General features: G+C 36.1%; 1 protein-coding gene across 1 annotated transcript; it reads right to left on the bottom strand.

Moving 5' to 3' along the window:
* Positions 1-9,040: 9,040 nt before the first annotated feature.
* On the bottom strand, positions 9,041-24,201 carry LOC139123038 (sulfotransferase 4A1-like). The gene is made up of 6 exons (XM_070689010.1): positions 23,999-24,201; positions 20,243-20,457; positions 17,185-17,311; positions 16,228-16,322; positions 15,511-15,625; positions 9,041-13,475 (listed from the first exon to the last, which is right to left on the bottom strand). Exons 1-6 carry the CDS (start codon positions 24,192-24,194, stop codon positions 13,354-13,356), a joined length of 870 nt encoding a protein of 289 aa, XP_070545111.1. The 5' UTR covers positions 24,195-24,201; the 3' UTR covers positions 9,041-13,353.
* Positions 24,202-25,176: the final 975 nt, after the last annotated feature.

Here is a 25,176-nt window from a genome sequence, read left to right as displayed (position 1 = left end):
TTTTTGGGGCAATTTTTGCCATTTTTGGTCAAAAAATGTGTATTTCCAAAACTACTCATTGATAGCTTTGAAATTTGGTGTACAGGTTTCTACAGATGAACTAAATGATAGTTATTGAAATTATGATGAAATCTGCAATTTTGTAATTTTGGGGCAATTTTTGCCATTTTTGGTCAAAACATGTGTTTCTCAAAAGTACTGGTCTGATAGCTTTGAATTTGGTATACAGGTTTCTACAGATGAGCTTAGTAATATATATTGAATTTCTGATGAACTAAATGATATTTATTGAAATAATGATGAAATCTGCAATGCAATTTTGAATTTTTGGGGCAATTTTTCCCATTTTTGGTCAAAAATGCGTTTCTCAAAAAGTACTTGTCTAACAGCTTTGAAATTTGGTATACAGGTTTCTATAGATGAACTAAATTTGATCTTTTGAAATTATGATGAAATCTGCAATTTTTATTTTTGGGGGCAATGGTTGCCATTTTTGGTCAAAAAATTATTCTCAAAAATTACTCATCAGATAGCTTTGGTTGACATGTTCTTAGGGATGATCCTATGTGATACATTCAAAGTATGATGAAATCTTCAATTGTGTATTTTTGCAGCTTATTTTAGCCATTTTTTTTCTGGCCACTTCATTGAGCTATCAAAGATTTCCACCTTCTTCATCAACATGTGTCAAAAATAGTTATTCTCTACATAAACACAGCGGAGCTATATCGGCCGCTAGGTCGCTTGTTTATTACTTGTATCGATGACCGAAATGTCTCCTGATCTGGAATTCAGTCATCTATGATCAACTGTTCGGAATATGGTACGATCATGCACGTTTTTGTTCTAACTGTAAGTGTATAGGGCCGTTTAAGCTTATGAAGTTGGGTATTTTTCCCTCGCAAGACTTCGAAAGCGTGCATACCCGTAATCTTGAAAATCTGTTACACTATCGTTCTACTCATTGCTGGGACTAGTTCAGGAAAGGACACACACAAATGCCATTCAAACAATAAATACCTTCATTACATGAGAAAAACTACAAAATTGATGAAACATAAACGGAAGAAATTCAAAGAATTTTCAGTTCATGCGCGGAAGAAACTTTTTATATCGCGTTTCGTTTGTCAACACAATAATTGCCCTCTTCATCTAAGTCAAACCAGTCGAAGTCGATATCGTCGTCATTACATGTAAGTCTTTTTGAAAGATTTACGATGCCAATGATATTTCTATTTTCACTGGTTGCTTATACGGTAAAGTTGAACGTAAGAGAAAACTTTCAACTCTTCACAATGATCACAAAAGAAAACTTACGTGTTACATTACTTTAATGGTAAATTTGAACGTAAGAGAAAACGTGCAGCTATTCACAATGATCACAAAAGATACCTTACCTGATAGAAAACTGTTGAAAAAATCTTTATAAGCACACCATTTAAAGAGCAACTTTTTATGTGCCGTAGTCTTTTGCCTCAGTAGTATGAAAACAAAAGTGTAAAAGTTGAGCGAAGCAAGTTCAAAGCTCGTGTCATTCACACGTCCCAAATTTTCTATTGATAACGGCAACAAAAGGATTTCCCGACATCGTCACAAGATCCTATAAAAATGCGTTGATTTATCGTAGACTTTATTTTCCGAAAAGTCATAAGACAGTGCATGGTCGTCATGGGCAAGAAAAAAAGTAATTACATATTAAAAACATTCTCGCTGTCGGCATGCCTAACTACCGTCGCTATCAGCTAGAACTTGGTTTGCCGTATGAACTTCGCCGAGATGCAAACAACATACACGATCAAAATGCTGTAGCCGTTGTTCAAGATGGTTGCAAAGTTGAAAGTTTGAAGCGAGATGCAGCACTCATACCGGGCACGGTTACTTTCAAATATCATCGATCGTGACGTGTCAGTCAACAAAAATACTACTTGAAGGCAAAGAAGAAAGCATTCATCCATTCTCCAAGAGTTGGCATGGCAGAGAAATGTCACGTCGGTGTTTTGGCAAATAATGCGGCTGTACCTCTGCTAAAGCAATCAGTCCGAGTTACTGTTTTCACCGTACATATTCACTAAAACAGACCAAATCATGCCGCTGACCAAAAAAAAGAAACCGCCCTTTTAAGGGCCACAACAGTCTCCAAAAAGAACTACTGATACCCAAACTTTTTTGTGTTTGTATGAGTGAAAATTGTGTTTGTTTGATCGTGATGAAATGAGCGAATCGTACTTGATCGACAAGTCCGAAAACCCGACGATCCTAAATGTTCATTTCATGGTAGCCAAATTGCATCGAAATGTTCGATTCGTACATAATCAGATGTTGAAAAATCTGCTTATTTTGATGGTAGCAAAATGACAGTAACAAAAGACGACATTGTACTAGATCGAGACGCTAAAAAATCCAACTCTTTTATATTGTTCATTTAGGTAGTGAAATCCAAGTGTAGTTTTATCGCCAGGAAATGATAGAACTGTTCCCGATTAACATGTTCCAAACCCAAACAATAGTGTGTGTGTGTGTGAGGTTTGATACTTCACTTTGACACTTGTTTGTGACTTTGATAAGCAACGTAGGTGTTGTGGATATTCTGGTCCCATTACACATGACAATGGCTCTATTGTTCCAGTCAAAATTCGGGTGTACCCCCCTGGGGGGTCTTATAAACGAACTAACAGGTAATTACGAATTGATAAAATAATCCTGGGGGGTCTTATAAACGGGCGGGGTCTTAGAATCGGAGGAATACGGTATTTTCACTTCATGCACTTTATCCCTTTCACACATGTTCAAATATCTGACCAGAGAACAAACACTAAATAGTCCAGGATGGGAGCTACAGTGTCATTGACGCTATTTTTAATTTTTTGATATTGTTGAAAATAGGCAAATTAATGCCAAAAAAGGTGTTTTTGGTAAAAATTCTTCATAACCGCTGGTCAAACAGCTTTGTTATTTGGTATACAGGTCCCTAGGGACAACCCAACTTAGATTTGTTCAAATTGTGATGAAATATGCAAATCTGTATTTTTAAGGAATTTTTTGTCATTTTTGATCAAAATTTGACTTACATTGTATGTAACTCTTGTACTGTATAAACCCTATCAATTCATCCAGAAAAAATAATTAATATAATTTTAAATAATTGAATTAATTAGGGAATCATCAAAGCCAAAATAATTTTAATGTAGAATTATCAGAAAGTTCAACTTTTTTTGACAGTTCACAGTGAAATGCTTACCATCTTGGAGGATTAAAACATGTAAAGGCAACTTTCCTGAAACCCAACGTTGACATATTCTGAACCGTCAAATATTGTGCCCTGTATGTTATCTAAAAGAAATTGCTCAAAGTAGTCTGCATGATAGGTTGGTCAAATAAATAGAGATAGAGAAAGTTCTAATTTCCATTCATGGTTGACTTGGTAAGGATAAAATAAAATTACTTTTTGAGGAAAAAAATAGAGTGGTCAATTAAAAGAGTGGTCAAAGTGATAGAGCGCTGTTTCTGCTACAACTGTAACAAATTTGATGAAACTTTGTGCAGATGGTTTTAGTCCCCACGGACACCATCCGGGGGGACTTATAGGTTTGGTCATGTCCATGCGTGCATCCGTCCGTTCACACAGATATCTCAGAGATGCCTTGAACGATTTCATTCAAACTTGGTACAAGGATTACTTCATATGTCATACAGATGCATGTCGATTTGTTTTGTGATACGATCCAATATGGCTGTCGTTTGGCCATTTTATTACGATTTTTCATGTATAGAGCCATTACTCAGGCATGTTTTAACCGATTTTATTCAAAGTTGGTACAAGGACATTGACCAATGACATAGATATGCACACCAATTTGTTTTGTGATGCAATCCAATATGGCTGCCTTACGGCCATTTTGTTTCAATTTTTTTCATGTACAGAGCCATAACTCAAGCGTATCTCAACCGATTTTATTCAAACCCGGTACAAGGACATTGACCTATGTCATACATATGCACGTCAATTTGTTTTGTGATACAATCCAATATGGCTACTTGGTGGCCATTTTATTATGATTTTTTCATGTACAGAGCCATTACTCAGGTATGTTTCAACAGATTTTATTCAAAGTTGGTACAAGGACATTGACCTATGTCATACATATGCACATTGATTTGTTTTGTGATACGATCCAATAAGGCCGCCATGTGGCCATTTTATTACGATTTTTTCATGTCCTGAACTACAGCTCAGACATGTATCAAGCGAATTTATTCAAAAGTATTTTTATCACAGACCTAATGAAGAGGACTCTATCCTCTCTGAGGACCTGTAATCAAAGTACCCATTAACAAGTAGGGACTGTGTCATCAACGATGACTTGTCTCCCAAGCTTCCTATTGGCTTGCTTTGAAACTTAATATGCTTGATCCTAGGGTTAAAATTCATTAGATTTGTTAAATTTGTTGAGAAATTTTCATATTTGTATTTTTGGGGTAATTTTTCACATTGTAGGTCAAATAAATTATTTTCTCTGAATAACCTATTCTGATTGCTTGAAACTTTGTATGCATTGTACCTAGGGGCAACCTTAGTTTTAAAAATGTCTTCAAATAGAATTTTTGAGTCATCAAAGGTCTTCCCTCATGCATGATCAGTGGCCTCCAGGCATTGCTTTTGTAGTGTAAAGATGGTGGAAAGGAAAGATACTCCACTGGTGAAATTTAAGTCGCTGTATACTTTTAATCTGAAGGATATCACACATGTGTACAAGACAATATTGTGAGTAAAAGACCAAACAAAAGATACACCCTTGGCCACTTTACTGTTGATGAAGCCCACTTGATGCAGTCAGAAATTCTGTTTGTACAAACAGCAAAACCAGCTCTATCTGGGGTTGTAAATGAGAGTTTTCGATTGGCACCCTGTGTTCAAAATTGAAATACAATGTAACATTACCTTGCACTAGTCCATGTACAAGTCTTGTTTATTTCAATTTACCGAGACACAGTCTGTCTGAATGGGACACACAAGTGTGCTTGATGCTACAGCAGTGATCTTATAAAAGCGTGTTGACTCAATAAATTAATTGTCGCATAGAGGCTTCAATGAATGGAAGTGGTCTCAATTTTCAACACAGGGTGCTATTTGTAAACCCTCATTTAACAACCTATGGAAGGGTCGGTTTTGTCTTTATACAAGCAGAATTCCTGACTGCATCAAGTCAGCTTTAATCAACAGCAAAGTGGCCATGGGTGTATCAAGATTTGAAAATAGATCTTTGGTCGAATGACAAAAAAAATTCATCAAGTTACTATCATATAATGTAGCTGTGAAATGAAACAAACTACATGGACATAATCGTTATTTGACCCATTTTTAGCTACTATAGACTATAGTCTATAGAAGCTATTGGGATGGGTATCCGTCCGGCGTCCTTCGTCAGTCTGTATGTATGTATGTATGTATGTATGTATGTATGTATGTCCGTTTGTGAGGCGTCCGTCCACTCAAATATCTTGAGAACCGCAGTACTTACTGATTTGATATTTGTTGTGTAGATGAAAAATATGATTTTGAGAAACAAATTTTTAGCTACTATAGACTATAGTCTATAGAAGCTATTGGGATGGGTATCCGTCCGGCGTCCGTCGTCAGTCTGTATGTATGTATGTATGTATGTATGTATGTATGTATGTATGTCCGTTTGTGAGGCGTCCGTCCACTCAAATATCTTGAGAACCGCTGTACTTACTGATTTGATATTTGTTGTGTAGATTAAAAATATGATGTTTAGAAACTATTTTTTTTTATTTTTTGATATTGTTGAAAATAGGCAAATTAATGCCAAAAAAGGTGTTTTTGGTAAAAAATCTTCTTCTTCATAACCGCTGGTCAGACAACTTTGTTATTTGGTATACAGGTCTCTAGGGATAACCCAACTTAGATTTGTTCAAATTGTGATGAAATATGCAAATGTGTATTTTTAAGGAATTTTTGGTCATTTTTTGTCAAAACTATTACATCAAAACCGCTCGTCTGACAGCTTTGATATTTGGTATACAGGTTCCTACAGATGAACTAAATGTGATGTATTGAATATATGACAAAAACCTGCAATTTTGTATTTTTGGTGCAATTTTTGCCATTTTTGGTCAAAAATGTGTTCTCAAAAACTACTTGTCTGATGCCTTTGATATTTGGTATACAGGTTCCTGGGTGTGTCTTAGTGTGATATATTGAAATTTGATGAAATCTTCAATTTTTGATATTTTTGGGTCAATTTTTGCTATTTTTGGTCAAATTATTTGTTTCTCAAAAGTTACTCATCTGATAGCTTCGATATTTGGTATATAGGTTCCCTAGGCTTTATCTTAATGTAATATATTGAAATTATGATGAAATCTTCAATTTTGTATTTTTGCAGCTACTTTTGCCATTTTGAAATGAGCTATCAAAGATATCCACCTTCTCCATCAATACATGTGTCACAAAAAGTTTCAAAACTTCTGGTCAGACAGCTTTAATATTTGGTTTACATGTCCCTAGGATGACCTTAGTGAGATAATTTCATACAGTCAGGAAATACTTAATTTTGTATCCATGTCTATAGTAGCTTAAGGGACATTGGCCCTATGTTTATTTAGTAGTTTGTTTGGGTTTGTCTTATTTATTTTATTCATTTACTACTTGTTTGTTCATTTTTGTTTGATTTATTGTTTATTTATTTTGTTTGATTAGTTTTTGTTTGTTTATTTGTTTATAAATGTTGAATATGTTGTTCTATCAGTTATTTCAATTCTTATTCAATTTACTGTTTTCTCTTATATTTATTTATTATTTATTTATTAATATATCTGTTTGTTCAGGTTTTTTGTTTTGCTTATTATTTGTTTGATTCGTTTGTTTTTTAGTTATTTGTTCATTTGATTTTTTTGTCTGTTTGTTCCTTTATCCTGACTTCCCTGAGTGTAAAGTTCTGTTAAAGTTTAGTGAATGTTAAAATCAAGTCAGTTGCCTTTATGCCTTGGAACTATTATCATCCCGATTTTGTCCAGTTAGCATGGTGCTAGAAAGCTGATTATTCACCAGACAGAGCCTATCTGCAAGTCCTCTTCCCCTGTTATCCTGTACATCCCTAATTCTGTGCATAAAAGTTCATAATTCGCCAATGATAACATTGGATTTGGGCTCAACTATTGTGGTGGAAGGGTCAAGGCAGCATGCACTATCAAACAAATACCCTATGCTCGCTTTCTTATCCCCATCCCTCACCTTTGGAATGTATTAATATATTCTATCAAATCAGTACTTCCTGAACAAGTAGCAAAATTCATCCAAGCTATCTATCTACACTAATCTGACATGAATAAAAAGGTATCAAATGTCAAATCTAAAACTTCTCTCGAAGGCTACGAAAATGGACATAGGATATAATATATTCATACATCTTAAGAATATTTTTTGTTAAATGTGGTACCCTGTGGTATCTCTTGAAGAAAACGGAAAAAACACAATTGAACAATACACAGATTATAGAATCATATCAAACAGTCTTTGTGAATAAATATTTATTGTTATCATCTTGGCAGTCCCTAAGATGACTTTTCTTAAATCTCTCTTACCAGTCATACTTATGACAGGCCATGGTGATGATGTCGTTGTTGTTGCTTATTTACACTATATACCGGTATTAAAACTACGACAGAGTTCACATTAGTGCAGGACAAGAGACATTCTCCCCGATGACAGCGCCCTCTATGTCTGGCAGGCCCAAGAGGGAGACCCTCTATGGTGTCTTTTCAGAACTGCAACAGCTAGTCAAATACGGTTTCCTTCCTGAATACTGACAAGCTGAGTATGATTAAACTAGCATACAGCCTTTCCTGCATGTACAAGCATGATAACTAAAGTATATAGCACAGGTGGCCCGGATGACAAATCTGCTGTTCAACGTGTTCATCATGGCTTTCAACTGTCACCCCCTTTGTAATAATCCGTCACACTTACGGCCGTCCCCACAAAATAATGGTACAGTCCAAGCCAGGGTTGCTCTCAGGCACAACAGGTCCCAACTGGTATTAAGTAAAGTTTTTTGAAGAAAAAAGTTTAAAAAAATTCTTTAAAATTCTCATCTTTGCAAATTCATGTTAATTTAACATATTAGGTAGGTGACATTACAAACTACATTATTCCAATACTTAAACTTCTATAAATATCGCATATTGCATATTTTATGGGTGAAACCTGGAAGGGTACATAACAATTTTTGTCAGTGCCTTAAGGTAGAACGTACCTCGGGGACAGATGTTCGGACTCTCAAACTTCTGCAATTCTCTTCTGATATACCACATGTGGGGGTTCATTTTAAAGCTCTTGGTGAGAGAAAACTTTTTACCGGCTTACTTTTTCGAAATTCGAAAATATTTGTTTTTCTCCATAGAGTTAACACAGGGATGGCGGCCATTTTGAATTTCTAATATCGGTAAATCTTGGGTAATTTGTTTCTCTAGTACTAAAATTTGCACGGTGACCCCCTATTTTTATTCTTGACTTTGAAAGAGAATGATTAAAAGATTCCTTGACGAAAGTTAGAGCAAAAGTTTAAGTCTTTCACTTTCGAGGTGCATACTACCTTAACAACAAATGTGAATACGAACATGAAAATATCTTCAGCATCGTCGCTAAGTGCTGATGCATCCAAACTCCCTAACAGATTACAAAAGTGCCAGTTGGTACTTCCTAGCTCAATTACAAGTGTCAGTGACAAATATTCAGTCTTTGGAAGTCAAAATTTGGTGGGTTATCATAAATGTAAACATTCGAAATATCATAACTTATTTATTGATTTTGAAAGATCTGGGCGTATGTGTGAGGTCAACTATGGACTACTGGAAATAAAATATGTTCAAAAGATGTAATGAAAAAACAATGTCACTGTAAAACTGATTGACAAAATAAAAGACAGAACAGTGATAATCTGCAGGCCACTACACATATATGGAACTGTTAATTGCTGTTGATTTCTGTTCATGATGTAAAGAAAACAGAAACTATTAATTGCATTTTCTGGCACAATTTTTATTTATTGGTAGTCACTTAAAGTTTCAAAATGATACAGTTTACAGTTTAATTCTGGATGTCATGGTAACAAAAACAAATATACAGCACCAGGACATAACCAAAGCTCATTTCACGGCACAATCCACAATCCATGCAGAACCACATCATTTGCTAAAGAGGTCATTTCTTGGAGGTCATACATCCTGGTACTATCTGAGCTGGGGGCATTAGGAAAACCAGGATGTTAATGACCTTCAAAATGAACATTTATGAAAATAAACAATTTTTTGCGGTCATTATGATCAAATGAGAATACACTGAACAAAATGAGATCTTTGACTGAGATTGTAACACTGATATATTTTTCTTCAATTTATATTTTCTGTGTCATGTACAGTTTTTATGCTATCCCCACAGTGCAGAGTGAAGTTTTTGTTCTATCCCCCAAAGTGGAAAGTGAACTTTTTGATTTATCATGTATATTGTATACTGACATCATGGACTAAAGTTCACTTTGTAAAAACAGCATATAGAGTTGCTATATATGCTATAACATGTACTAATGGTCCCATAATAAACAATCTATTAAACTTAATAATATTATAACAATTCTAAAACTGACTAGGACAGTCTAGTCGTTACAGGTCTTGTCCTTGTGCATTGTGATAAGCAATGACCAGAAAAATTCTTTGCTTTCACAAAAATTTTACAATGTGAGAGGGTAAACTGTTCAAAAGGTACACACAGGAAATTTCCACATCGAAGTTTTAATATTTACCTGATTGTTTCCATGTAATATGAGTGTTCCTCAAGAATCAGAGCATTAACTTCTTTTTCACATTTTTAATTTACAACATGATATTCTAAATGCATGCAGGTGTTATGAGTATATTTTGCAAAATTTTTGAATAAAAATCATTAGGCAGAAAAGTTATGCAGTAAAGTTCTATTTAGATACACATTTTTTTCAAGAAAACCTCTTAAAACAGGGATGCAAAAGAAAGAATTCAATTACCTTCAGCCGAGGAATACTGCATAGATTGATAGACTGAGTGACCTTTGACCTGACACTGAAGCTAGCCACTGCTTTAGCCTATTGGTCAGATTAATTTATGCAGGCATAACGAGCATGCAGAGTCACAAGCAAAATGACACGAACTGACTTGGCACAGAGCACGGAAACTCAACGGGAAAAACATAAGCTACTTTGAAACACATTCATTAAAATCAATCAAAACACTGAAAACCTTTTGTGAACATAATATCTGCATGTTTAATATCCTTAAAAGGAGATGGAGTCGTCCTGTCTGCAACTGGGTGACCTTTATTGTAAACAGATATTTCATCTTCCAAGAACCTGGCAGTGAATGTCAACCGAATGTGAAGCAAATTTAGCATTTGATGCTTGCTCATAGTTCACCAGCTTTGTAGTTGCCCAATCACTGTAAACTTTGGTTGAGTTAATACAAAGCTGGTTTAGCCACGGTCACCAGTTTCAGTACAGCAGCCGTTTTAAAATTTTGGATATGCACATGGGATGTTTGGATATGTTGCAACAGACCCATTGAATGGGTCTAATTTGCACAGCTGCAAACAGGACAATCCCCTCCCTTTAAACAATGATAACAATAATTGGACTGGAAATGTGTAGCATCTTGGAAGCTTTTAACCAAGGAGGTTGAATTTATTCCTGGCATGAATGAATAAATTTCAAAACAAGAATCAACTCTATACCCCTAGTATCACACTTCTGCAGTTATTGTTAATAATTACTACATGTATCTACCAATCAGCTGTAACCTTCCAATCCACTGCACATTGGCCAAAAATGGAACAAGTAAGTCTATCTGAAATCAGTTTAGTACAAAATTAACATGTTCAACATTTTAAGCATGTAATGAAAGCATATTGCTGTGTAACAAAAACTTCTGAATATTCACATCTGCAAAAATTTCACCTGGCATCAATTTCTGAACCTTGTTATGGTGTGATGATGAGGAAAGGCTCACTACATCTGAATATAGACACTTTGTGAAATTGATAACTGCATAACCTGGATAACTAGTGTGTAAATTATAACAAACAAATCATATAAATATACATAAATAGATTCATATAAATAAATCGCATAACTTCACTGTAGGAGAGTCTTAAATTAGTGTAAATTCAATAAAAAGCGATACACCATTTCACACAGCTAACAGTGGTTAATGTACATAGCCACTAATACAGGTATATACGTACACTTAACACAGCAGCAGCACAAAGCTTTCACGACAGCCACATTGGCAGAGGCATCAAAAAAGATTGTAGCATACACAGTCAGCAGCCTCTTGGGCTTTTTCTGTGTTTTTGGACAAGTATGATAGCTCCAAGTTTTCACTAATATTTGTATACTAAGTACATACTTTCTTGGGTAGCCATAAGTGTTACGAGTGCAATTTAACCCGTACATCCCGACTTTCCAGCATATCGGTCAATTTTGCCCATTGAAACCACTGGGGATATACCATTTTTTCAAACCTGGTGCACAGAGAGTTCTAAAATGCACTGATGAAAAGAGTTGTCATTCTCAAACGACAACCTGGTTTCTGTGCTGTGGATGTTTCTGTGCATGCTACAGCTTAACTGAAACCACAGGTGAAAGCTGTGAGCTGGTGGAGACCAACCATGGACGAGCTACCATAATTTGTGAAAGGTCATGACAAGCCCCCATACAAGAGATGTACTATCCCTGTCCCAGGATCAGGCGATACACCCCCTGATGTCAACATAACACGCTGTACACTTGTGGATCTCTGCATAACATGCATCACAGTTGGAGGAAAGTCTCTCAAACTAGGACTTGTATAGAAACCAAACAAGCATTGAACAGCATTACACAAGCAGCATGTGGTGGAGCAAAGAACATTAATAGTTTTTGATCTTTTGAACCTTGACCCCTGGTGACCTATGACATATACACATGGATATACCATAGCAACCAGGGACAAGAGAGTTGATAAATGTACCATACGCCAAACCTTTGTTCAAAGGTACATCGTAAATTGTGTTTAACCCTTTGAGTGCTGTAAATTTTCCCGCAAAAATTTTTGTGCAAAATTTTACCAATTTTTAATGGATTTTGTTGAAAGTTTTTTGACGATTTTGGACCAAATGGACATTACTTTATTAGCTACCGTTTTTGATCAAAATTTTGAAAAAATCTGAAAAAAATTGTCTGGGTTACATTTTATAAGGGTGGTAAAAATTGATTTTGGTGCTTAAAGGATTAAGTTATCTTATAATTTCTCCTCACCTCTCCATTGATCGTTTAACAAAACTTTTCTCAACATCTTCCTTTGGTTTTCTTTGATACGTTAGTGACAAGATAACAAGCCATGGTACCACACTGTTTACAACAGAAAAATGTACAACAAGACATCAATATCATTGCGGACATTTCTTAAGTAGTTATTGGTCATATTCAAAATGTGTATAACATTTCATAAGACTCACATCCACACAACACAAACATCTGTAAATGTATTTCGTCTTTATAAATTCACACGGTAGTGGTTACACTTCCCTAAAATTGTAGACACAGAAAAAAGACAATCTCATTTTTTCACATTGAAAAATCGTTGACCTACACTTTAAATCACTAATTAAGTCCACATTTCAGTCCCTCAAAAAAGTCTGGTCTACCTACTAAATAATGGTATATTCTAAAGAGAAGGAAAAGGTACAGTGAAACATAATGACAAGACTGATCAACACCATAGTCCCTTTCTGTTAAAGGGACCACGATTACATTACACTATAGTCCCTTGTCAAAACTGTGCTAAGGGTCCATAATTATGCATCTTGAACTTCAAGGGGACCTCCTTACAATGTACATCTGTATTTCTTTTTCTCTTCAACACGAACGTCTACAGCAACATGTGAAGTAACTTTCAAATATTTAAACAGAATCATCATTCACCAGTGTGTGAGGGCGCTGTGGGGGTTTGTGTATGTGTATGTGAGTTGCATGTACATACACTCACACTGATAAACATAACGGTATATGTGTGTATGTTTCAGAAAAAACTCTTGCATGGGGAAACAGATGTGTACAACAAGCCTGAGTAAAACTACATAAATGTAACAACGATAATACCTATGGGAATTTAAAGTTATCTGTTCATGAATGAAAAATAACACCAGAGTTGCATCAGCTAGACTGAAAAACAGAAACAAAATACGCTGAAAGACACATCTCTAGAATCCTGTAATATCTGGTCCACGTTTTTCTTGTTTTGTCCAAACTCCTGCTAGCACAAGTCTGTTTACTGTACATCACCAAAATCAAACTGCAAAGCAATATTTTTCATCTTCTGTGGATAGATCCGTTCAAATTTCTCATTCATTGCAACTGTGAACATATTCTTCCAGTAGCCAACTCTGTCCTCTGCAACAGAAATGAAATATCAGTCAGTGTAATAATCTATACTTCAGAACTCTTAAATATCCGTCAGTGTTATACTCTACACTCAAGATATCTGAAATATCAGTCAGTGTACGAGTACGAGAGGTTTAATAGGAATAGCGAACACTTTTGGGATCTCAGTCTGGTAAAAGTCCGAGGCGCGCAGCGCCGAGGATTTTTACCTGACTGAGACCCCAAAAGTGTCCGCTATTCCTAGTAAACCTCCGAGTACGAGGACTATAACCCATTTATACTGCGATTTTGGCGAGTTTTCAGCCACATTTTCGGAAAACCGACATTCTTGAAAAATATGTACGTTTGCTGAAGTTACGCAAGTCTTTTACATCACAATGCACACTCACGGGGCAAAATCAAGCGCAAAACAATGCAGCTGAAATCTGAAATAATTTGCATTTATTCATAATTAACTGACAAACAGATGCCGCATAGAAAACAACACACTATCAGGTAGATGATTGGGTAAGTATTATTATTCAAATTCGCAGGTGTAGCTCTACCACGTGCACTCATGCTTCGATTTCATCCCTGTTTCTTGTCGGCAGACCTAGTCACCGCACGTTTTCTTTGTGCTGAGCGTTTATGTCACCAGTACGATGGCAGTCCATGTTTCTGAATCTAACTTGCCGGAAATTGACTGGGATTTGGAATATTGTTTGTCATAGATAGATGTGGACGACACTGAAGATTTCAAACTAACGAATATCCAAAAAGAATTTCGCTTTCCACCTCCAGTTGACAATTAACGGAACGGTCCACAAATACCAACAAGAACGTATTCCGAAAGCTACTCGTAAAGCTACGAAATGGGGTGATTCCACGTGGACGAGCAACTGATCGCTGAGCAGACAGGCCATAGGAGCTCGGCAATACGAAACTACAAACGGACCAGTTGATGAAATCTGAGTATACCGATACATCGTCCAGCGAAGGATTAATGTAAGTGCTGAACTGAAAGGCGTACGATCCAGCACTGCCACTATTAGTAAAGTACCAGACTCAAACGATGAACAATCTACCATCAAGATTGACACTAAATCAGCCAACTCGTTTGTCACAATGAATATCGTTAAAGGTGATGTGAAATTTGAAGTAAAATTTTGAAATATTGTAAAATTTTGTAGTCGGAAAATACTTTCGTCACATGTGTTTCTTTATGTGCATTTTTCATAGGTAAGTAAACTCAGCTGATACCATAATGAATATGTAATTTTTTTTCTATTGTTTTGGTTAACCGTTTGCGGACTTTTCTCTTGTATTGGTTTACCAGCAGAGTACAGTTTCTTTGTCTAAAAGAGTACCGGTTTACCAGTTATCTGTACACTTCTTTTGTTTAAAACAGTACCCATTAACTGGAATGCATAATTAATTAGTATGCTTCTTTGATAAACTGACCGCTATGGAAACTAAGCAGTCGAGTTCAAACAATGGACCACGAGACAAAGAGTAGTATAAATCAGTGTTACACTCCACCATATACTCGAGATGTCTGAAATATCAGTGATACTCTATATTCCAGAACAATAAAATGACAGTGTTATACCTTATACTCAAGAGGTCTGAATTATCAGTCAGTGTTAAAATAAACTTCACTAAAGTCAGAAATATCAGTCAGTATTGAACGTTATACAAAATAGCTCTCAAATATCAGTCAATGTTACGCTCTACATGACCAAAATTTGAAATATCAGTCATTGTTATACACTATACTTCAGAACTGAAATATCAGTCAGTGTTATAATCTACTTTTCCAAAGTCAGAAATATCAGTCAGTATTGTACTTTATACAAAATAACTCTCAAATATCAGTCAGTCAGTGTTACACTCTACATGACCAAAGTCTGAAATATCAGTCAGTGTTACGCTCTATACTCCAGAACTCTGAAATATCAGTCAGTGTTATACACTATACTCCTAGCATTATGTCAATTTATAAAATTGGTCTGTGTTGGCCCAGTATTTGTCAGTCATTGTCTTCAGAAAATCACCAGTTACTTACCACGTCTGTTATACTGTGCCTCATACTCCCAGTAATCAGCAATGCTGTCTATCATCTCAGCTGTGATTGTTATTCCCATAAACCTGGCAAGTTTTCCCACAGTCACACAAAATTCCTACAAAAACAAGTGAAAGAACAAATGCCCGTCAGCTGCCAATAACTGTTACAATTGCAATAAAACTAAAAAATATTAAAGGCCCACCTAAACAGCAGTTTTGCGTTAATTTGTGTTGTTGTAATCAAAAAATGATACCAATGTATCATTTTGACTTTTTTGACAAGATAGTTTGAAATCAAATTCAACTTATGTGAAAATGCTTACCGAAGAGAGACCACAAAATATTGTTCAAATATTGGCAACAAATGAAGATATCATAATATAACATTTCAACACAATGATTTTTGAATTTTAACTCAAATATGGCCGCCACACATACCGGTACACATATATGTATGTGCATGTAAGGATGTGAATTAAATATACCAAATCCAGAATCAAGGAACGGAATAATGACATTTTCAAAGACAATATCGCTTAATAACAGGAATACAAAACATCTCTCTCAAGATTGGATGGTATTTTTTTGCAAATAACTGCAAAAAGATACAGCTATGGGGCTTTAATCTCTGCAATCATTATTTCCAAATTCATCATCCACATCTTTCCATAAAAGGAAGGAAAAATTTAGAGAAGCTACCGGTATGGCAGGTCCCTACCTTCTTGAGGTCTTCGTATTTCACAAAGAGGACATTTGGATCATCTTTGTGCATCCATGCATCCACTGTGTGATCAAAGTATGAACCATATCCCACTGAAACAGGGGTCAAAGGTCAAGGGTCAGTGCTGAGATGATACAAACAGCAAGTTACATTTGCAGCAAATGGAACACCTATGTTCTTGTCATTTCAAGGGAATACACAATCAGAAAGCACAAACAGTTATAAGATTTTTTACATTTTTTCATGTTTGGATCTGGAAATCTCTTTAAGGTAGAATGCACCTCAGGGACAGATATTCAGTCTTTTACAATATTCTTTTGGACGACCACTTTTAGGTGCTTATTTTAGAGTTTATGGAGTACATAAAGTTCTTACTGGGCTTAGTTTTGAGAAAATTGGGACTGTTATTTTCCCAAATAGAAATAACACAGGGATGGCAACAATTTTGAATTGCAAATACACGTAAATATTGAGTAATTTGTTTTGGTACATATACATATTCTAAAGTTTGCATGGTTACCACGATTTTTATTCTTGATATTCAAAGTGAATGGTTAAAACTTTGCTGAAGGAAAGTTTGAGCAAGAGTTTAGCTCCTTCAATTTGAGGTGCATACTACTTTTGATGTGCTAGATTTTTGGCTAGTTTTAGAAATCAATGCAGCCTACAGCTTTTTGGTGAATCTATTCAACGGGCCATCACTGCAGCAAAGTTGAAAGAAACTCCTTCAAATAAATGTTAGAGAAGGCAACTAATATTACTGCAGAAGAAATTTACAATCATAACATAAATAGGAATATAAGTAATAACGATATCCCATGATATTGTCCTTGTACAAAGAGAATGGCCCCTACTTAGTCTGCTAACTAGTTACAAGGCATTATCAAATACATTTCCAATCTGGAATTTTCAAATTGAAGCTGACAGAAACTTGCACAGAATTGAGATACTTACATTTGTTGTTGATAAATCTATGGAAGAACTGGTTGAATGTGCCCTTGTAGTTGACCATACGAACCATGCGATGAAAGTCATAGAATGAACACATCACATCCTTGGGGTTTCTGGCAACATAAATCACCTAAAAGTAACAAGTCAAATAACACCATGAAATCTTGCATAGTCTTTTTTTCTGAGTTTACGTGATTCTATTAATCTTATACAGGTCTCCTGTGTTTATCAATGCTTTTGATTTTGACAAATTGAAAAATGTTTTGCCAAATGGTGAGTTTGCTACATATTGTGGTATGAATGTTGGCCCTCTGTAACCTTTTCGTTTTTGAACAAATATCTGATCTTATTAATTCTTCAATCTGGAGAAACAATGAATTTTTAACATTCTGTAGTAAGGGTGTATACTACCAGTAGATATACCGGTACTAATCTATGGAATTTGAAGTTCACTAGCTTTCATCCTTTCTCCGCTACATGACAGTGTGTGTGGTGGTCCACAGCAACTGTAATACACAGCAGGATAACATCAAGTCTGACAAAACAGGTTTGACAATTTAAACCAAATGTGACGACCTGTGATGGCATGACTTAAAATCATATTTCTTCTGGTTCCCTTGAGAAAAACACAAGTGCATGCAGGGAGTACATGTACTTGCTTCTAAGTACAAAGAAGTGACAAGAAATTTTTAATTTTCTTTAAACAGCCATTGACTGAGTCAACCTGCAGGTATATCATCAGTTACAATAAGCTTAAGGTGATTCACTCATATGGATAGGGGAACCTGCAGAGTGGATATCCAGTTACACTATCTTACATGACAGACTTTGGCACAAAACTGAAACCTTTGTTTAGTTTGTAGCCTGATACTTGCAACTTTGAAAGTAATAAACAAATTGACATTATAATTGGTGGTAGAATATTTCTTTTTGGTTTTTGGTTTCAGCTGTGCAATAGTCTTGACTGTCAACAGTATTTCCTGCCGTCTTTACCTAAATACCAGTACAGCCACTTTGACGGCAAGTGTTGCCCATAACTGAAAGCCACAGGCTTGCGGGAGGGTGCAAAAGGCAGGCAAAGGCCACAACAGCAAATGGGGCTGTCAACAGTCTACCGTTGGTCATGTAAATAAACCTACAAACTGATCTCCTGAGCTGAAAAATCTCCTGTCAGGTGTAGTAATGTATAAAACTAAGATTGACAATTATGATACAAATGTTTATGGTACACATAGTTACAATTTGCTACAGCAAAGTTACAAGCAGACTTTGACAAAAGTGAAATTCTGTGCACCCAAATTATCAAGGTATAATGTCAAATCATAAATGAGGAACTGAAAACAAAAACATGGGCATATTCTTGGCATATTAACTAAAACGTTTACAGTTATGGCTGCATAATGAAAAAATATCATTCACAAAGCACCACAATGCTGAGTAAAAGTAAATTTGAAGAAAGAAGACAAACCTTTCACTGTTGATGGCCATGCTATTTACGTAGATGGTATGGATGAAGACACACTTATTACAGTGCTAGGATAGGATCTGAACACAAAGGGTACGTACAAGTTACAACTATGGCTGGGAAACACAACACTATTCACAACACTCTGCTGTCTATGACTTCTTCTGACTGAAATCATGCAAAAATAAAAAAACAAACAAATAAACATTGTATAAATTTTTACATATAGACTTTAAAATCAATGCCTGATACAAAATATAATGTAAAATTAAGTACATGTAGCAATGCTTTATAATGCAAATATAAAGAAGTAAGAATAAAACAGTAACAAATATTGCAAAACGTGCATGAATACAATATCAGAAGTGTACTCCATTCATTATGGATTGTGTTGATTTTTATATTGAACATGTAGTCTGACAGTAAAATAATCTGGTCTTGATTGGTGTCCTTTGGATAATAAAGCATTATGCATTCATACTCAGACAGTACTGGAACTGTCAAAATTATTGTACAGCACTGACTTACTGTGGAGGCTGCCTAGAATCTACGGTAGAATCTATTTGTAAATTTTTCTAGCGAGCGTCAATCTTACTCCAGTTCAAGCTTGTTTGATACGCTTGTTGTACATGCAAACAAGAATTGTATACAATTTTATACACGACTAACATACTCGCATATACATGTACATATTGTTCCAAACTTTTGCTTGTCAATATTCTTTGTTTCTCTTCACCTAACACATTGCCTTGTTTGAACGAAATACAGCTAAATGCATTGTTAGCCTAGTTTGTTCAAAAGCCAGTGAGAGAATACAAGTACTGTACATTTGTACATCTTAGATATGACAGCTTTTTGCACAGCCATAACTTTCATTTCTTAATGCTGCAAGGGTGAAAGGGAATTAGGGAAGAGATTGCAAACAAACGTACACCACATCAAGCAATGGTTCAATCATTACAGTGCAGATACAGTAAGGCCAAAAAACCCCTAGATTTTCTCATCCAGGACTCTTACAAATGTAATGCTGCCAAGTACTTTTTTGCTTACAGTTTTTTTCATGAGCATAAAAGATCCAACTTTCAACATGAACACAACAAAACATGAATACTACAAATACGGATAGCAGAACATGATATAACGAAGGTAAATTCATCCACATAATGCATAAATGTGATTCTGCTGACACCGGTGCTCCAGCAGATATTAACCCTTTGAACCCAGCTCGGAAAAAAATGTCTGCATGATGTCATAGGTCACCAGGGGGTCAGGGTGCAAAGGGTTAAGAGTTTCTGTTATGCACACTAGTGGTTTTTATTTATCTGTAGATTTTTAAACAATCTTAACCCTTTCACCACCATGGTTTGTCCCAAATCCATTGTTTTCTATGGTAAAGTTGGACCTGTATACAGGGAACTGGGGTGAAAGGGTTAAAGAAAAGGCTGACACATTCAGTGAAGACACAGTCCATTCACGGTTCTAAGGACTGTGGTATCAATCAAGACACACTAGGATGAGAAACATCAAACAAACAAACACTCAGCAAGTCTAAATGAAATTCAACTCTTCAGACTTATCACAGCATAGTCTTCTTACCTTGCACTGTTTCTGCCTAACACCAATCGGAAGTAGGCGAATTGGAAGATGGGATTTAATGAGCCTTGGGGATTTCATTTTGTTCAGCATCTTCAGTCCTGGGCTCGGATATTCCAAGTAGGGTACGGCATCCTCAACACTTTCCTGATCAAGTCCAACTTCATGGATGTTGCCACCTTGACTGAGTAAGTAAATCAGATCCTGTGCCCAGAGACCTGTCAATGACATTGCAGTAGGCACAAACTACATGAATGCTGATGGCATATGCTTTCACTGCCAGTATCCATTATCCTGGGAAGTTCACATAAGGTCAAGTTTGCTGAAACCAGTGAGGCATAATGTGCAGTGTTTCATCCAGGACGGCATCAACAGGGGGGATTTTCCCCTTTACTACAAAATGTAGTGGGGATTTCATTAGTTCATGTGTTCTACTTGTATCTCTAAGGTGTAACTGGTACAATTTCATGGGAACAGGTCCGCCCTTGACAAATTACTTTGGGTGCCAACATGTCAACAGAGGGGGAGTCCCCCATCCGTTTTTAGGGTCTATGCCCCATCCCCCTCTCTAGATGAAACACTGAATGTGTACTGCATTAAGATTTTAACATTTGACGGGCATTGAAAACACAGATCATTTTCATTGTATTTTAAATGACTTGACAAAGTATGAAACTCATGTCAAGAAGATGAAAATATGTTTAGCATTTCGTTCGAACACTGTTTTTAGTGACTTGGCAGATGGGGTGGTAAATAATTTTCTGACAATTCTGTAAATTTAAACTCCAGTAAAATCTCTCAAACATCAACAAAGCAAAATTAAATCCTACATAAAGTCAATGCTTTCCATTTTTGATCATACAGTCATAGGGCCACGTTGAGACTACCATCATCACAGTAGATTTAATTCAGAATCTGAGACCTGACTCTCTAAGGGGGTTGCAGTTCACAGTGACAAGACTGAATTTATTTGAAACCTCTGATAACTTTATTTATGAAAGTATCTTACATTTGATTCGATAAGTCATCTCTTACATGAACATCCATTTAGATTCTTGAAATGCAGATGTTTATCTTAGAACCATGTTTCATGTCATGGCAGTTAGGTCATATCTGCAAATTTCAGAAGTAAGCAGATGCTCCAAACAGTTCCAAGGTTTCATGATAATTGTAGCCATAACATTTATATATATGACATAAACTCTAACAAACATTCACCAATGTTTTACTTCTTTATGAATTTTAGCCCTTGTGACATCATTTTCTGAAGAATGATTTGAATCAAATTGTTGTTACAACCTTCTAGAGTTGGTATGACACCTGTTGATAACAATGCTACACCATTGTGGTGGACAGGCTAACTTTGAGATGTGATGATCTGAAAAGAGATTTTCAGCGACATTGAACTTAGTAAAGAAATGCTCAATTCTCTCATACCAGTTCCCTTAATATATAGATTGAACTGTGGTGTAGAATGGAATGCTGATTATCACAAAATATTGATCTCAAAGAGTAATTGATAACATGAGTTGCCAGACATTGATGTCAGTATACTATGAACAAATACACCTTACCAACTGATGGGGTGTAAAGGGCGCTAATCTGTAACAAAACTCTTCAAAGAAGGTATTTCAGCATGGACCAAACTGGTGCTTACGTAGACAATATAAACTGCCATCAAACTTCAGAATATTACTAAAATCTTTGCATAGTCATTGTGGTAAAAGTTTCCTTGTAAAATCATCTCTTGGCAAGAAATTGAGCCCTGCTAACAATGGTAGCTTTCAGGGCATAAAAAGATATGTTTGAGTCCTTCTCTTTTTCAGTATTTAGGACAAATGGTGAACAGATTTTTCTTAACAGCAGGAACACTAGAATCCAGTGTGAGGAAGTGGGCGTACTGAGGCTGAGATCAATTACAGCAAACATGCTTTCCGCTGCTTTGTTCCAGTTTCCAGTTGAGTTCAAGGTCATTACTATCTCTGAAGGCGGAAGTTTCGCAGAGGATAAGTTTCACCCACTTGCAGTTGTAACAGAGGGTGAAATAAGTACTTAAATTGAAAAGTTTGATAACTTCACTTCATGCTATCAACATATACTACCGTATTCCTCCGATTCTAAGACCCCCTTTTCAGAACCAAAGATGATGAAAAAGATATGGGGGTCTAATAAACGGATGTCACCGCGAAATCGAACGTCGAAGTTAATGTTGAAAAATCTGCTTATTTTGATGGTAGCAAAATGACAGTAACATAAAAGACGACATTGTACTAGATCGAGACGCTAAAAAATCCAACTCTTTTATATTGTTCATTTACGGTAGGTAGTGAAATCCAAGTGTAGTTTTATCGCCAGGAAATTATAGAACTGTTCCCGATTGACATGTTCCAAACCCCAACAATAGTGTGCGTGTGTGTGTGAGGTTTGATACTTCACTTTGACACTTGTTTGTGACTTTGATAAGCAGCGTAGGTGTTGTGGATATTCTGGTCTCATTACATGACAATGGCTCTATTGTTCCAGTCAAAATTCGGATGTACCCCCCTGGGGGGTCTTATAAACGAACTAACAGCTAATTACGAATTGATAAAATAATCCCGAGGGGTCTTGTAAACGGGCGGGGTCTTAGAATCGGAGGAATACGGTAATCACTGCTGCAGCAGACAAATTTGACCAGAAATTCCGATTGTTTTCATTCTTGGCTAACTTGATATGTGTTTACATATTTCCCTCCAAGTTAAAGAAGCAAGTACTGTACTATGTACGAATTCACCAATTTTTCTACATTGTTTGTTTTACATCATGGTATTTTAAAAATGAAACATGACAAATGTTTTTAAAAAATTTCACAAATCTAAATTGATAATGACAAATGACTGTTCAAATTGAATCGCAACAACAAAATGAATCCATTTTCAACAATAACACAACACCTCAATTTTCAACAATAGGCAATAAAGTCTCTTTCACGCTCTTGGTTGTGATATTTTGCAGTGCTACCATATGGGGCTACAGTGCACAGCAATCTTGTTTATATGTGAACACCGAGATAAGACAGACGCTGATTCACAACAGTATGCACCTTCTGTGTACACTGTATGTTCTTGCTGCAGTTCCGTAGCCTACAAGTTACTTTCGCCAGTGATTCTGTGTGGTAGGGAAAGGTGACCTTTCTCCACTATGCAAAATCGCTAGAGAAAGTTGTAGGCCACGTAGCTCTACATGGTAGGCCTGTGTGTTACAAGCGATGCTGGGAGGCCTACTGCTGGTAACACATAGCCCTGCAAAGGCTACGTAACCGCAGCGCAGCCAGGAATGTATGTTTGTGATATCAGCTGTCGTGTTGTGACTGGTTTGTTGACTGAACGTCCGTTCATGGTAAATTGAATGATATGTTTACAAAGTGAGTTTATTTGAAACCTGGCAGCAACGAATTGAAACTAATTCCGAGAATTACTTCTTCCTTACATGTATTTTCTCTTTATGAAATACATCGTTACACGTGCTACAGCTGTCAAAATGGTAACATTTTGATTCACGATTTTCAGTGTTCAATTAAAAAGCTTATTTTCAAATTATGAGGGCCTCAGGCTGAGGCTCTACGTGTTTAATAGCGGTGGCTTTGAGTTTAATGAATACCATATATGCTGGATGTAATATAAAATTAACTTTATCAGATAATCTACTGTAAACAATATCAAGGGGCGTACTGGGATATTCAGAAGCGAAGCTGTCTTTGAAATAATATAATATACCCACCTGACTTAGGATACGTAACGATCCAGATATCATCTTCTCTGACGGTAAAATTCATGATATCCTCCATCTTTCCACGGCAGAAAGGAGGTAACCTAACTCCATCGTACACGTAATAATGCATAATATCATCGTATGTGTCGTCTGGACTGTCGAGACTGTTGGAAAGATCAAGGTTGTTGCCTGCAGCTTCCGCCATCTTGACTGTTCTGAACAAACTGAAGCGAGCTTCAGTGTTGAATTGGTTTTCGGATTCGAGGTTGACTATCAGCCAAATTTTTTAACATCTTGAATACAAAATACCTCAAATTGAATTATTGACCAATAATAGCTTTATTCGAGTTTTAATTATACAGATTTTACTCATTTAAAAAGGAAATCATATTGCAATTAGTGTATCACAGGATATATATCCCCTTTTATCACATTTGCATTACATCACGCCATGGCGCTATCAAAACGGATAGCTCCATGATCAGCCTGATCATTAAACAAATACATTATGCGTATTAGCCAGTGTGACCTTGACTCTTAATGTAACTTTTCCCCGATACCTGACTGGGAGCGAAAAGGTGAAAAGTGATGCAGCCACACTTGACCGTGAAAACGACTTTTAACGAACAAATGAAGAGGAAATTTCTGGTATAATCTTACTTGATATTTATTAATTTTCAACAAACTCAAAAATTATCTGCGATTCTGGGCCATAGTGTCCGTGTTTCTGAAATCGCAACATCTGATATATATTATCGATACAACTGTTACTGTTGTCGAAGGGTCAAAATCCGTAAGCGAATTCGAACCTGAGTTCATCCCCAACTTCGTCCGTACTTTTTCAGGAATATTGTTGAGGGCGCACTTCCGCGACACCTCAAAGTACAACTTACTGACGTCATCAATTTGTCTCCAGACCACTATCATTTCAAGGAGGGGGGGGGGGGGTGGTAGCTGTGCTTGCTTTAGCATGTTTTGCATAAAACGTTCAAAGGATAACCCCTCATTAAAAAAATTATAACAAAAAAGTGAATAAGCTTATTAGTGTACAAGGACAACATCGTAGTCAAAATTCTTAATATCATCTATTCAGTTGGTTTCTCTTGATAGACTTCCTCGGGCGTTGGGATGTATTTCGTAATTCGCATATTTCAAAAGAACTATACCAAATTACGAGTCAATATTTT

This window comes from Ptychodera flava, chromosome 2, assembly GCF_041260155.1.
Source record: "Ptychodera flava strain L36383 chromosome 2, AS_Pfla_20210202, whole genome shotgun sequence".
NCBI classification, from domain to species: Eukaryota; Metazoa; Hemichordata; class Enteropneusta; family Ptychoderidae; genus Ptychodera; species Ptychodera flava.
This window is presented reverse-complemented; position numbering and strand designations above follow the sequence as displayed.

Excerpts from the sequence above, each read along its gene's own strand:
- LOC139123038 (XM_070689010.1), bottom strand. The coding sequence starts at position 24,194 with ATGGCGGAAGCTGCAGGCAACAACCTTGATCTTTCCAACAGTCTCGAC. Across the intron at positions 17,312-20,242 it reads TTAGGCAGAAACAGTGCAAG|GTGATTTATGTTGCCAGAAA; the intron begins GTAAGAAGACTA and ends TGTTACTTTTAG. Across the intron at positions 16,323-17,184 it reads TAGATTTATCAACAACAAAT|TGGGATATGGTTCATACTTT; the intron begins GTAAGTATCTCA and ends CCCCTGTTTCAG.